We start from the raw sequence: 16,321 nt of genomic DNA on the forward strand, positions 1-16,321 counted from the left end.
GTCTGGCTTATTTTCTCATTCTCTTGACTTTTTATTTTGAAATTTGCTACCCCACAGAAAAGATGGTTTGCAAAAAATAGGAGGTGAATACCCATATACCTATCACTTAGGTTTACCACTTTTGAACATTTTGCCACATTTGCTTAATTTTTCTGTGTCTATTCTGTTTTTGAACCACCTGAGAATTATCTCCAGACTTTGTGAACCTTCACCCCTAAATATTTCAGCAGTATCTCCTTGTTCATACGAGGGCATCCTCCTATATAACCTTAAGACAGTTCTCACACTCCGGAAATGGAGCGCAGATGCAGGAGTATCACTTAATACCCAGTCCATGTTTGATATTTCTGCAGTCATCCTGGAGTGTCCTTTTTAGCTAGTGTTTTGGTTTTTTGGTTTGCGGGTTCTTTCTTACCCAACCAAAGATCCCATATCGCATTTATTTTCATGGCTCTTTAATTCCATTTAATCCAGAACGGTTTCCTAGATGTTTGTTTTCCATGGCTTTGGTATTTTTGAAGGTCAGTTATCATGTAGAATGTTCAGATTGTTTCCTAGTGATCAGATTTATTAGGTTATTTGCTCATCATTTGATTCAGCCTGAACATTTTTGACAAGAGCATTACGTAGGTGAGGCTGTGCTCTCTTCAGTGTCTCACATCAGGTGCAGACGTCTGTCTCGTTGGCTCTGTTCAGTTTGATCACTTGGTGGTGTCTGCCAGCTTTCTCTCTAGTAAAGGCATCTATTTTCCTTTGTGTTTAATAGTGATCTGTGGGATTATACCAGCAGCCCATGAGTACTCTGCTCCTAGCAGTCTTTCATCCAGCAGTCTTGGCATCTATCGATGATTCTCACCTGAGTCTGTTATTACAGAGATGAATGTAAGACAGTAACTTTCTATCTGAATCATTCTTTCTACATTTATCAACATTTTTTTTTACAAAAAAAGTTTTCTATTCTTCCTGTCCCCTTTATTTTTATTTTTTAAAATACCAGTGTAGACTTAAAGATTCTTTTGTATCCTAAGTTATGGTCCGTTTCTATCGTTCTTTGGATGCTTTGTTCCAAAGTTGACCAGTGGGAACCCTTTTAGGCTGCCTCCTTTGTCCTTTTGACATGTCCCCATCATTTGTAGAGTGTTTCGTACTTTCTAACACAGTAAGATGTTCCAGCCTCACCTTGTACTTTTTTTGCCCCTGCCTTGAAGTCAGCTGGTTTTCTAAGGAGCCATGATTTCTGTTAGTGGGGAATCATATTTAAAAAACAAAATCTGGGCCCTGAATGTGCTCATTAATACTAAGGATGCCATTGCTTCTAGGCCCTTTCAGTGAGTGAATAGAGCTTGGAATCTTTTTCCTTAAAGTCTTTTCTTAAATTTTAAACTGATGCTTTCATTTTTAATCTAACACCATGGGATTCTTACTCTTTTATTCTGTACTTGAGCTCTCTTCAACATATGTACTCATTTGTTTGATCCCAAAATACACACAGAGTTTCTGACCTGCTACATCAGTATCAACGAAGAATAAATCAACCAAATAAAGTTTCACATACAATTTCTTTCCAATTCTTTTTGTTCAACTCTGTCCCACAGAGGATGTATATAGTCAGGGTATTATGTTCAGAGGGTACTTAGGTGAATGCTTCTTTTTCCACAAGTGTAATGAAATTGTTACATGGTTAGGCCCAATTATTTCCACTTTATTCCATTATAAGACTTTTTTGCCATCCTCATTGACCTCCTTGATTTTAGAGGAAACCTGGCATCGGTATAAATTCACAGCCAGAACTGCCTAGAAACCCTGTTGCATTTTATTATATCTAATTGGGAATAACCATTTTGAACCCACTCCACTCCTCTCAGACTTGCAAACCATCTGCCTCCATGATTGAGGCCACCCCTTTGTCTCTGCCCCTCTTCCATGCAGTCTTTATGTGAGGAGATCCCTACTTCTACTCCAGCTCCCCACCCTTCAGCTGATTTCCCACACAGTAGTCGGACCAGCCTTTTTAAAACGTAGTCATGGTTAAAACCCTGGCTTGAAATCCTTCAGTGATACTACCTCACATACATTAGGATGGCTACTATCAAAAAAACAAAAACAAAAAACAGAAAATAACAGGTATTGTCCAGGATGTGGACAGATTAGAATCCTTGTGCACGGTTGGTGAAAATATAAAATGGTGCAGCCACTATGGAAAATAGTGTTGTGGTTCTTCACAAAATTAAATTACCATATGATCCAAGAATTGTGCTTCTGGGCATACACCCAGTAGCATTGAAAGCAGGGTCCAGAATAGATATTTGTATATTCACGTTTATAGAAGCATTATTCACAATAGCCAGAAGATGGAAGCCATGTAGGTAACCATGAATACCTAGAACAGGTGAATGGATAAACAAAATGTAGTATATATGTACAGTGGTATACATACAATGTGGTCTATACCTACAATTATTCAGCTTTAAAAAGGAAGGAAAAGCTGGACATATGCTTCCACATGGAATAACCTTGAGGACATTATGCTAAGCAAAATAAACCACTCACAAGCAGACAAACACTTTATGATTCCACTTAGATGAGATACCTATAGTAGTCAGATTCATAGAGATAGAAAGTAAAATAGTGGATGCCGGGGCTGGGAAAATGGAGAATGGGGAGTTATTATTTACTGGGTACAGAGTTTCAGTTTTGCAAGATGGAGAGTTCAGAAGATGGGTGGTGGTGGTGGTGGTGATCATGCAGTAATCTGCATACTTAACACCACTGAGCTATACACTTAACAAATGGTTATGTTGGTAAATTTTATATGTATTTTCCCACAATTAAAAAAATCTTTTTAATCTGAAAAATATTCAGAACCCTCCAGTGAATGTTGTGTGCTCTTAAGATAAAGAACAAAATCCTTGATGAGGCCTAAAGCCTAACCCCTGCAACCCTGTCCCGTACCACTTCCCTCTTAGTTGCTGTGCCTGGGCCATGGGCCACCATGCCCCGCCCCTTTGAGATCTCTCCCCCCTGCCTAGAGCTCTCTCCCCAACCTCCTCACACAGTCAACTCCTGTTCTTCCTTCAGTTCCCATTGAAACATCAGTTCCTCAGAGAAGCCTCTCCTGCCCCCGCCACCACGTTTGAGGTTTCATAACACCGTTTTAAGCATTTAATAAGTGGGTATTTTATGATTAGAGATGGTTTTCCCCACCCTGGCCTGTGATCTCCTTGAGGGCAGGGCAGGGCCTGGGCCTGTTCTGCATATGGTGGACAGTGGAATGAGTGCAGTGAGGCCAGCCCAGGGAGCAGCCCAAGCTGCTGTTTCGGGTGCTGCCCACTCCAAGACCCCCGCACCCCTAAAGTGGGTAAGGAAAGGACGGAGCCTTTCTCTTGACTTCTTCATTCTGGAATTGTATTGCAAGAGAAGGTGATGAAACCTGTGGAAGAACCCAGGTCCTGTACTAGGCTCTACATGCTCATTACAGCATTTAGTTCCCTCAGCAGTACTGAGAGAAACGGTGAGTGTCTCCATTTATTTATTTATTTTTTTAGTACATTTGTTGGGGTTTTGTGCTGGGGGAGTGTTTTATTTTGTTTTTTTGATGACTGAAATGTGGAACCAGCAGTACTACCTCAGAGTGTTCTGAGAACAAAATGAGATGTCAGCCCAGAGTGCTCAGGGCTGGTGCAGCAGCTCTTAGTAAACATACAGAGGGAAAAATATCTCATCGCCAGGCACCATCTCCATGGAAACTGAGGCTCTGAGAGCTGGGGTATGGATCTGCCTCCTGATCATCGGGCCCTCCCTCCCTGCTCCGTCGTACTGCCAGCGACACCGAACTGCCTGTCTCTAGTCACCTTCCCCCATCCAGCCCTCCTTGTTAGGTCATCATGGCATGTCTCGTCCACACTAGGTGGGAATTTGTGGCCCTTGGTGAGCAAACTCTGATTTGCTAAGGAGTATAAACCCGTTGCTTTCTGCCGTGCCCCTTCTGGTTCCGCCCTTGCAGGATGACAGGCTATAGGCTGTCTTTTGCTGCTACCAAAATGGCAGTGCTACTAAGGCTTAGAAATTGTGCAAGAACTTCAGACTTGAATTCTGCAGGTAAACGCACATCCTACATAGGAGATCAGAGGCCTTCTAGCTGTATCACACACAGCTCATCTGATTGAGAGGAAAGAGGATTTAGATTTACCCCTTCCACCCAACTTGGTCAGGGAAGCAGCAGGGTCCCCAGAGTTCTGTGTTCTGAGCAAGAACCTGATTGTTGTAGGGATGTAGAGACCACAGGCCCTTAGATCTTCCAAGCCATTGCACGTGTTACACTTCTGAACCAGGGAACTCTTTCTTCACAGTGTTCTTTAGGATTGACATACTAAATTAGTAAAAGTAAAATTGCTCTGGTGGAAAGGGTAAGGGCAAGAAATTGAAGTCCCTGGGCTTTCTCTCTTACCCTCCTTGGGCCCCCTTCTATGTGAGAGAAAACTTGAAAGCACTGATCTAGTATTCTCAGTTTATCTTTTGGTTATATAATAAAAATGTATTTTTTAATTAAACTTTTTATTTTGAGGGCCATCTGGGTGGCTCAGTTGGTTAAGGGTCCAACTCTTGATCTCAGCTCAGGTCTTGATCTTAGGGTCATGAGTTCAAGCCCAATGTTGGGCTCCATGCTGGGCGTGGAGCCTATTTAAAAATTAAAACAAAAAATTTTATTTTGAGATAATTGTAGTCTTAAATGCAGTTGTAAGAAATAATACAGAGATTCTTTGTATCCTTTATACATTTTACCTCAGTGATTACATTGTACAAAACTGTACTAGATGTTACAGCCAGGATATTGACATTGATAAAATGATACAGAGCCTTTTTAACACCATAAGGATCCCTCTTTTTTTTTTCTTTTTTAGAGAGGGTTGGGAGGGACAAGGGGACAGGGAGAGAGAGAATCTCAAGCAGGCATGGAGCCAGATGCAAGGCTCAATCTCACAACCCTGTGATCATGACCTGAGTCAAAATCAAGAGTCAGACGTTTAACCTGACTGAGACACCCAGCTGCCCCTATAAGGATCCCTCTTATTGTCACACCCACTGTCCCTCCCCATCCCTAACCCCCTGGCAACCACTTATTCTCCATCTCTAAAATTTTCTTATTTCCTGAATGTTAAGGGACACCTGGGTGGCTCAGTCGGTTAAGCGTCTGCCTTCAGCTCAGGTCATGATCCCAGGGCTCTAGGATCAAGTCCCACATTGAGCTCCCTGCTCCGAGGGGATCCTGCTTCACCCTCTGCCTGCCACTCCCCCTGTTTGTGCATTCTCTCTCGTGCTCTCTCTCTTTCTGACAAATAAAATCTTAAAAAAAAAAAAAATCTCTGCCTTTAAAAAAAAAAGTAAATGGAATCATACAATATGTAAGCTTAAGCTAACGGGATTGGCTCTTCTCACTCAGCATAATGCTGTTGTCATCCGTCTGAGTTGTTGCATGCATCAATAGTTTGTTCCTTTGTAAAGTTGAGTAGTAGTTCATGGTATGGGTGTACCACTCCTTGAAGGATATCTAGTTGTTTCCAGTTGTTTGCTATTACGAGTAAAGGTGCTATGGACATTCAGGTACAGGCTTTAGTGTGGACATAATTCTCATTTCTCTGTGATAAATGCCCAAGAGCACAATGGCAGTTGCATGTTTAGTTTTTTTAAGAGACTGCCAAATGATTTTCTAGAGTGTCTGTACTGTTTTACATGTCCACCACCAGTGTATGAGTGATACCGTTTCTCTGCATCGTCACCAACATTTGGTGTTGTCATTCTTTTTCATTTTAGTTATTCTGATAGATATGTAGTAGTATTTCCTCATGGTTTTAATTTGTATTTCCCTAATGGGTAATGATGTTGAGCATCTTCCCATGTGTGTATTTGCCATCTGTGTATCTTCTTTGGCAAAGTGTCTGTGTCTTTTGCCCATTTTCTAATTGGATTGTTTGAGTTTTTTTTACTGTTGTGTATTTGAGAGTTCTTTATATATTTTAGATGCAAGTCCTTTCTTAGATGATGGCTTATAAATGTTTTCTCCCAGCCTGTAGTTTGTTTCTTCATTCTCTTAACAGGGTCTTTCACAAAGTTTTAAATTTTCATAATATTTGTTTTATCAATTTTATGGATCATGCTTTTGGTGTCAAGAATGCTTTGCCTAGCTCTAGAGCCCCAGGATTTTCTCTTATGTTTTTTCCTAAGCTTTTTATAGTTTTATATTTTACATTTAAGTCTGTGGTCTATTTTAAGTTAATTTTTATATATAAGGTGTGAGGTTTAGACAGAGGTTCATTTTCTTGCCTATGGATGTCCAGTTGCTCCCAACACCATTTGTTCTTCCTTCATTCAGCTGGCTTTTGCAACTTTTTCAAAAAGCAGTTGTCTGTACTTATGTGGGCCTGTTTTTAGGTTTTCTATTTTATCCCATTAATCTTTATGTGTGTCCCTCTGCCAGTATCACACAGTTTTGATTAATGTAGCTACATAGTAGACCTTAAAATTGAGTAGAATGATTCCTCCCACTTACCTTGTCAGGATAGTCTAAGCTATTCTAGGGCTCATGCCTTTCTGTACTAACTTTAGGATAAGCTTGTCTATGTCAATAAAAACTTGCTGGGAGTTGCATTAAGCCTATAGATCATTAAACCTGTAATGGGGAAAATTGACATTTTTACTATGAACACGGTATATCTCCATTTATTAAGTCTTACTTGAATTCTTTCATCATCATTTTGTAATTTTCAACATGTAGATCCTGAACATGTTTTTGCTGTTTCTTTTCTGGAGGAGGGGGGTGATTATAAATTGTGTTCTGCTCTTAGTTTTGATTTTCAAATATTCGTTGTTAGTATATAGAAATGCAGTTTATTTTTGTGTGTTGATCTTTTATGTGGTCACCTTGCTGAACTCATTGTTCTTGGAGGGTTTTTTGTAGATCTCTTGGGAATTTCAAGGTAGACTATCATGTCATCTGCAAAAAGGGAAGTTTTATTCTTTTCTTTCTAATCTGTATATTTTTTCTTCTTACTTATTTATTGCTTTATTGCAATGGCTAGAACTTCAGTGTTACGTTATTTGAGAGTGGTGAGAAAGAACATCATTGCCATGTTCCCAGTCTGAGGCAAAGTATTCAGTCTTTCATTATTTTTTTTTTTTTTTAAAGATTTTATTTATTTATTTATTTGAGAGAAAGAGAGAGACAGAGAAGCAGCATGAGAGGGGAGAGGGTCAGAGGGAGAAGCAGGCTCCCCGCTGAGCCGGGAGCCGGATGTGGGACTCGATCCCAGGACTCCGGGATCATGACCTGAGCCGGAGGCAGTTGCTTAACCAACTGAGCCAACCAGGCACCCAGTCTTTCATTATTTTTAATGTTATTTTCATTCAAATTCTGACTTTATTTACTGGATTTGTAACTAATAGGTGTTCTGAAAACTTACTTAGTTAATGGTTGTAAAGGACTTAGGACAGTGCCTGTCACATAGTAAGTGCTCAGTAAATATTAGTTATTGTATTATTATTGCTCCATATATATGAGCAGCCTTGTTCCAAAACTCAGTATTTAAGGTCCCAAGAACATACTACCTAAGCCATAGGGGAATACAATCCATATTTGCCACTTTTACCTGTTCAGTGGCTTCCCAGTTAAAGGGAAACAAACTTAATTTGTAAGACTTCTACCTCTATTCCCATTCCAGTAAACCTTAAAAGGGGGGGGAAAGTCATAGCTCAGCTTTTGTTCCCTCCTTCCCTACTCCCAGGTCTCTCCCTCCCACATAGCTTCAGAAATATCCTCTAGTCAACTCAGGTCTTTCATTATTAAGTATATTATCGTGGGGTTTTTTTTAAGGTTTTTATTTATTTATTTGACACAGAGAGAGCGCTCACAAGCAGGGGGAGCAGCTGACAGAGGGAGAGGGAGAAGCAGGCTCCCTGCTGAGCAGAGAGCCCGATGTGGGGCTCGATCCCAGGACCTGGAGATCATGACCCGAGCTGAAGGCAGACACAACCAACTGAGCCACCCAGGCGCCCCTATTAAGTATTTTGTTAACTGTAGGTTTTTGTAGGTGTTCTTTATGAAGCTCAAGAGGTTCCCTTCTTTTCCTAGTTTGTTGAGAGATTGATCATGAGTGGATTTGCATGTTGGACTTTGTCAGATGCATTTTCTGCATCAATTGATAGGATCATACGATTTTTCTTAGCTTATTGACATGGTAGGGATTTGTGAATCGTGAACCAGCCTTGCACACCAGCAGTGATGATTCTTTTTATGTATTTTTAAATTCAACTTGTTAGTACTTTGTTGAGCATTTGTGCATCCAAGTTCATGGGAAATGCATGTCTGTAGTTTTGTTTTTTATGCTCTCTTTTGTCTGGCTTTGATATATGTGAGGCAATCCTGGCCTCATAAAGTGAGTTGGGAAATGTTTCTTCCTCTTCTATTTTCTGGAAATAACTGTAAATTGATGTTAATTCTTCTTTAAGTGTTTGGTAGCATTCTCCACTGAGATCATCTGGCTCTGGAGATTTCTTGTATTGGGTGCTTAGGTATGAATTTTGTTACTGTAATAGAACTCTTTAGATTATTTTATTTTGGCTGAGTTGTTAGTTTGTGGTTTTTGAAGAATTGGTCTGTTCTAAGTTGTTGAAGTTATTGTTAGCATTCTCTTATTATCCTTCCAGTGGCAATACATGTGTTGTAATATCCCATGTCATTCTTGATATTGGTGATTTGTGTCTTCTCTCTTTTTGTGTTTGCCAGTCTTGCTAGAAGTTTGTCAATTTTAATTCATTTTTTGAAAGAACCAGTTTTTTAATTTAATTCTCTCTTATTTTCCTATTTTAATTTAATTCTTTCTCATTTTCCTATTTTTCTCTTTATTGATTTTTAATCTTTATTATTTCCTTACTTCAGCCTTGCTTCTGGTTTAATTTGCTCTTTTTCTAGGTTCTTGAGGTCAGAATTTTGATTATCGATTTCTTTCCTCTTTTCCAATATAAGCATTTAGTGCTATGAAGTTTCCTCTCAACACTATTTTAGCCATATCCTCACATATTTTTTTCTAAGATTTTTAAATTTATTTTAGAGAGAGAGTGCACAGGTTGGGGGAGGGACAGAAGAAGAGGGGGAGAATCCGAGGCAGATGCCCTGCTGAGCCGGGAGCCCAACACAGGGCTCGATCTCACAACCCTGAGGTCATGACCTGAGCCGAAATCAAGAGTCGGCCACTCAACCGACTGATCCACCCAGGTACCTCTATCCTACATATTTTAATATGTTAGGTATTTATTTTTAGTCAGTGCTTTGTATTTTTTTTTTTTAATGTCTTTTTCTTTGACCTGAGGGTTATCTGGAATTGGGTTGCTTAATTTCCATGTATTTAGAGACTTCTTTCTATTTTGATGTTTAGTATCATTCCATATGGTCAGAGAACATACTCTGTACAGTTTCAGTTTTTAAGATTTGCTTTTTGGCCCAGGATATGGCTCATTTTAAAACACCAGATTTTTAGGAATTCTAGAGCGCTACCCACTCATCGCTACCTCATCCTGCCTCAACACCTCAGCTACAGCTCACAATGCTTGGCTGTCACAGGCAGACAAAAAGAGGCCCAGCGCAGCCTTCTGACGGCTCTGAGTTGGTGACAGAACTGGACCTTGAGCCCCCAGAACCCTGCCTACCTAGGCCGCGAACCTGGTTCATCTCCCCAAGAGTCTTGGCCATCCGTGACCCTTCCCATGACACGTGATGAACACACAATGAGGCTGAGGCTAGGGCTGGGCAGGTACGGAGGAGCAGCCAGTCCAGGCCCTGTGCCCCTGCACCGTCACCTCTTTCTAATGGGGTGGTGAGCGAGGAGGGGCAACTCAGATGCCTAAGAAGCTTAGGCCCAAATCTCGGAGACGACACCGGGCTGTTGCCCCCCTCACACAGGTCCGCCGGGCGGCCCGTTCCCACCCTTGCAAACAGTCCAGGCGCAAGGCCAAGAGCTGTCAGGGCCGCCGTTGCCGCCGCCGCCACCACAATAGCGTATACGGGGTTGCCAGCCAGGTGCCAGCAGTTGCCACCTCGTCTCCTTCCTACAGGACCTACAAGAACAGTGAGGAACTTCGGTCTCGCATTGTGTCTGGAATCATCACACCTATCCATGAGCCCTGGGACAAGGCTAGTGTCAGCAGTCCCCACCAGGAGTTTCCGCCTGCCACTGCCAGAGAGGTGGACCCCCTCCGGATTCAGCCACAGCACCCACCCACGAGCCGGCAGCCTCCCTGGTGAGTACAGAGCCCCCAGCGGGCAGCCAGCCCGTGCTTCTACCGGATTCTAGCCATAGCCATCCTGCCACCTGGTCCCCTCTCTCGCCTCCATGTGTCTGCAACAGATTGTCAGAGTCTTGGTGGATGGAGACGTAAGTGGAGCAGTGAGTTCTGGTGCAACTCCTAGTCACCCTGACTACCCAGCTTCTTCGGGTTGCAGGGACCAGGGCTAGGCATTTCAGGGAAATGCAGATGCAGAAGTACCTTCCCAGAGGGGATGTAGGCCAACTGTCTTGTCTGTTTCATTTCATTCATGGTAGTCACCTAACCTCGTTGACAACTTCAGAACTTTTCCAAAACAGCATGGGGTATGAGCATGTCTCATCCAGGATCTTAGCAGGTTAGGGTGGCAGCATCTACGACAGGAGACTCTCGTGCTCTGAGAAAAGAGACAAGAACCAGCGGAAGACCTTAGTCTGTGGCTGAGACAGTGCTTCCCCATTTGGAGTCCCCAGTGTGGTAGTAATTGGGGCCTGGGGGCTCACTGTGGGGCCAGAATAAGCACTCAGTAAGTGTTCACTACCATTGTTATTTTATCCTGTTTTGCAGTTCTATATCTTTGATTAGTTAAAAGAAAATGGGAAGTTAATTTATTACAATAAATAACAATTGGTAAGTCTCTTTGGCACTCTTTGGAAATCCTATGGGGAGGTTGAATAATAAAAAGTACTTGAAGGGTTGGGAACAGCTTGTCTGATCTAACCTCCTTATTTTATAGACAGGAACAGAGGTAAGATGACCTGCCTGAGGTCACCAGCCACTAATAAAGAGGCAGGGCCAGGGCTGCAGTTTACGTGTCAAATCCCAGTGCAGTGTTCTGGCTGTGATGTAGCCAGGATATGGTGGCAAGACTGAAGAACAAGCGCTGGACAGCAATCGGGGTTGGGGTGGATTTTTACACTTTAAGTAGATAGTAATTCTCAGCTCTTTCAGACTCACTGCCCATGTCAAAACAAATATTCTGTGAAATCTCCTTTACTTCTCTTGAAATGAAATTCATAGATAATCGAATTGAAAGCACACTTCAAAAGGAATCAGTATAAAGTCCTAACTATCATATAAATGAGAAATAGAGAGTAATTAGTAAGATAATGTCTATTTGATTGTGTAGATGCCTGAGCACAGTTACACTGGAAAATTTAGTCAGACATTTGCGCTTGTATATGGAATTACGTTGAATTTGACAATAACAAAAGCTGGCATATACATATGTATTGGAGCAAAACTCAAATAGTATAAACTGTATTGCTGTTGCTAACGTGACTTTTCAGAAATGATGAACAGTTCTTAGGAGAATGGCAAACAAAATATTAGATGGACAGTGTCTCATTAGACTTGGGTAATTTATGAAGGCTTTACGCCTCCCTGAATACCTAACAAGACTTTGAAAGTTGTGTGGGATGCAGGTCATTCTTCTAATGTAGAATTCATTATGTAGAACGTGCGAGTCTCTGGCGTCTGCCTCAAGTGCTGTGAGGACCCTCCAACCAGGTGGCAAGCAAAAATCCCCCAGGGCTTCCACAGTGGCACCTGGAGGCCCTGCCACCCTAACTGGGAATCAGACCTGGAGTTTATAATTATGAAGATTAAAATTCTTAGCCTTGGAAGAACCGAAAGAATCAAAAATAACCATGTCGCAACTTCTCCTGAAATAATGTACCTAGGCACAAATCGTCAATGTTTGCTAAAACCCTTAGGTAATAGGTTGATGGAGAACTTTATAATGAATAGATCAGGCTGCTATGCTAGCACCTGAGCCCATAGATCAATCTTAACACTAAAAATGGGGTAGCCAGACATTAAGTGTCTTCTAATATGATGCAGTCGTAATTACACAGCAGCCTGGATGTAGATATAACTCCCAGATTAAAAGAAGCATGAAGGATAGAAGAATGAGTTAAATAGACACATGAGGATACATGTATTCCAGCCAAAACTGGAACATGAAAATTTTTTACAGGATAAATTAACCCTGTTTTCATTTTCAAATAAATGAATGGCATGAGGAAAAAAGGGAGAGTGGGGCTGTTATTAAAAGAGTTACGTCAACTAAATACAGTGTTGGACCTTGTTTGGATCTGTGGAGCCCTGATACCAAAACCAAAGACCTCACAAGAAAACTACAAACCAGTATCCCTTTTGAATATAGATTTTAAAATCCTCAACAAAATACTGGCAAAACAAATCCAGCAACGTAGAAAAAGGATTATATACCATGACCAAAAGAAATTTATCCCAGAAGTGGTTGGTTTTACATCTGAAAATAAGTTAGTGTAACATACCACATTAATAGAACAAAGGACAAAAACCACATGTTCATTTCAACAGAGAAAAAGCATTTGACAAAATCCAACACCCTTTCATGATAAAAGGATTTAGCAATAGGAGTTTCTTAACTCAATAAATAGCATCTGCAGAAAGCCCACAGCTAATATCCTACTTAATGGAGAAAGACCAAATGCTTTCCCCCTAAGATCAGGAACAAGACAAGAATGTCTGCTCTTGTTACTTTCATACAACATCATACTTGAGATTCTAGCCAGGACAATCACTCGACAAAAAGGAAAAGTATCTAGATTAAAAAGGAAGATGTAAAACAAACTGTTTGCCAATTACATGAGATCCTCGTATATAGGATATCTGAAGGAATCTTCTAAAAAAAGCTCTTAAAATAAACAAGTTCAGCAATGTGACAGGATACGTGATCAAAAAAAAAACAAAAATCAGTTGTATTTCTGTACATTAGCAATGAACAATCTGAAAATTAAGGAAATGATCCCATTTATAATAACCCCCCCCAAAGAGAAAATACTTAAGAGTAAATTGAACAGAAGTTAACTTGTGCACTGAAAACCAACAAAACGTTTTTGAAATTAAGATCTAAATAATGGAAAGACATTCTGTGTTCATAGATAGGAAGATTTAATATTGGCAATATTCTCCAAATTGATCTACATATTTAATGCAATCCCAATCCCAGAGTTTCTTGTTCGCAGGTTTTTTGTTTTCTGGGGTTTTGTTTTTGTTTTCAGAAATTGTCAAGCTGATCCTAAAATTCATATGGAAATGCAAGAGAACCAGAATAACTAAAGCAATTTTGAAAAAGAAAAAAGTTAGAAGACGCACACTTTCCAATTTCAAAAGTTACTACAAAGCTACAGTAATCAAGACAGTGTGGTACTAGAATAAGGATGGACATATAAAGCCAAGGGAATAGACATATAAAGCCAAGGGAATAGAATTAAGATCCAGAAATAAACCCGTACATCCATGGGCAATTGATTTCAACAAGCGTGCCAAGACAATTCAATGGGGAAACAATAGTCTTTTCAAATGGTGCTGGAACAACTCTATATCCACAGGCAAAAGAATGCAGTTGGACCCCTTCCTCACACAGAAATTGACTTAAAATGGATCATAGACCTAGGCATAAGAGAACTATAACACTCCTAGAAGAAAACAGGAATAAATCTTCATGACCTTGACAGTAGTTTCTTAGATACAACACCAAAAGCACAAATTGGACTTTGTCAAAATTAAAACCTTTTGTGCATCAAAGGACAGTCAAGAAAGTGAAAAGATAACCCACAGAATGGGAGAGAGCATTTACAAATCATAGTTGATAATAGACTTGTATCCAGAATGCATAACCCTCACAACTCAGTAATAAAAAGACAACCCAATTTAAAAATGGTTCGACTGGCCCATGAGCATGTGAAAAGATGCTCAACATCATTAATCATTAGGGAAATGGAACTCCAAACCACAGTGAAATAGTACTTGTTTGTGTACATAATCACGTACAACTTCTGTACGTGAATGTCCATGGTATTATTCATACTAGCCAAAAAGTGGAAACAACCTAAATATCCATCAGCCGATGATCAAATACACAAAGTGACACATGCATACAGTTGTATGTTATTCAGCAGTAAAAAAAGGATGAAGTACTGATGGATGTCACAACCTGTGTGAGCCTTGAAAACATTTTACTAAGTGAGAGGAGATATGTATTGTATGATTTTATGTGAATTGTCCAGAATAGGCAAATCCATAGAGACAGAAAGTAGATTAGTCATTGCCAGGAACTGAGGTGGAGGGATTGGTGGGCATGAATAGGGAATGACTGCTAATGGGTACAGGGTTTCTTTTTGGGGTGAGAAAATGTTCTAACTAGAATATTTGCACACTCTATGAACATCTAAAGACCATTGCACTGTATATTTTAATTGGATGAATTTTATAATATGTGAAATATATCTCAATAAACTGTAAAAGAAAAAAAAAAAGGTCCTAGCCTTGGCTTTATTGGAAATGTGAACATATAACAATAGAAATGAGGTGAGGTCCCTGAGGGGCGCCTAGGTGGCTCAGTTGTTAAGCATCTGCCTTCAGCTCAGGTCATGATCCCAGGGTCCTGGGATCGAGCCCTGCATCGGGTTCCCTGCTCTGCAGGAAGCCTGCTTCTCCCTCTCCCACTCCCCCTGCTTGTGTTCTCTCTCTCGCTATTTCTCTCTCTCTGTCAAATAAATAAATAAATAAAATCTTTAAAAAAAAAAAAAAAAAAAAAGGAAATGAGGTCCCTGAGTTCAGACTATAAGAGATTGCTCATGATTGAGACTTTGATGTCTTTCCTTCAACTAGAGAGTAGTTTGTTAGTACCTAAGTGGTATTTTATGGGTTCATCATCATACCAGCAGAAGTGATTTATTTAAAATTAGCTGCTGAATGCTTTCCCCCTTAGAAACAAGGTATAGGTATCCACTCTTCACCACTCTTACTCAGCGTAGTACCGAACATTTTGCTACCACATTAAGACAAAAAATAAAAGGGATACAGATAAGAGAGGAAGAAATAAAACAGTTCATGTTTGCAGATGACATAATGGTCAAGATAGGAAATCCCAAGGAATCTACCAAATAATAGCAGTAACAACAGTAATAATAATGAGTTCAGCAACAGTACCAGCCCAGGGCTCAGAACGAATGTGAGCTGGTAACACAAACGGGATCACAGATTTAAATGTGAAACTTAATGCTACAACACTTTAGAACTCACAGGAGAAAATCTTCTGAATCTAGGGCTTGCTGAAGCGTTCGCAGGACACTAAAAGCACAACCTTTAACAGAAAGACATGGTTAAATTGTACTTCATCAAAATTAAAAATGTTTTGCTCTGTGAAAGACCCTGTTAGGAGAGTGAGAACACAAACTACAGGCTGGGAGAAAATGTTACAAACCACACACCTGACAGAGCAATCGTATCTAGAAAGATCTAGAACACTCAAAACTCTACAGGTTAAAAAGAAAAACAATTAGAAAATGGGATGAGGATGTGAAGAGATAGCACACTAAAGGGATACACAGATGACACATAGCACATGAAAAGGTATTCAGCACCATTAGCCATTAGGGAAATGGAAATTAAACAATGAAATCCTTCATTGGCTAAAATTAAAAATAGAAATGATACCAAATGCTGAGAGGGTGCAGAGAAACTCAATCTCTTATCCATTGCTGGTGGGAATGTAAAATGGTACAGCCATTCAAGAACATTGGCAGTTTCCTAAGCAAACACTTCCTGGTAAGATCTAGAAATTGCACTCCTCTGCATTTATCTTAGAGAAACAAAAATTATGCCCATGCAGAAGCCTGTAGACAGATGTTCATAGTAGCTTTATTTGTAATAGCCAAAAACTGGAGACGATCCAGACGTCCCTGAGTTGGTGAGTGGGTAAGCACACTTACCCCGTGGAATACTACTCAGCAGTGTAAAGGAGCACACTGTTGATGCACACGGTTACGGTGGACCTCAGGGTCATCGTGCTGAGTGAAAAAAGCCAATTCTAAAAGGTCCCATACTGTACGATTCCACTTACACAACAACTTTCAAAATAACAGTATTAATAGACGTGCTAAACAGATTAGTGTTTGCCAGAGGTTAGGGAAGGGGCAGACTGTAGGTGTGATTATAAAGGTGGGGGAGGTAG

General features: G+C 40.4%; 1 protein-coding gene across 2 annotated transcripts in view; it reads left to right on the forward strand.

Annotated features, from left to right (window-relative positions):
• Positions 1-16,321, forward strand: part of PSMF1 (proteasome inhibitor subunit 1) — a 43,506-nt gene that overhangs the window by 10,537 nt on the left and 16,648 nt on the right. For both annotated transcript variants that reach the window (XM_036121767.2, XM_036121768.2), the window contains one exon: positions 10,105-10,290. In XM_036121767.2, coding sequence (XP_035977660.1) covers positions 10,105-10,290 — 186 coding nt within the window. The remainder of the gene's footprint in view (positions 1-10,104; positions 10,291-16,321) is intronic.

The sequence above is a fragment of the Halichoerus grypus genome, chromosome 10 (assembly GCF_964656455.1).
Source record: "Halichoerus grypus chromosome 10, mHalGry1.hap1.1, whole genome shotgun sequence".
NCBI lineage: Eukaryota > Metazoa > Chordata > Mammalia > Carnivora > Phocidae > Halichoerus > Halichoerus grypus.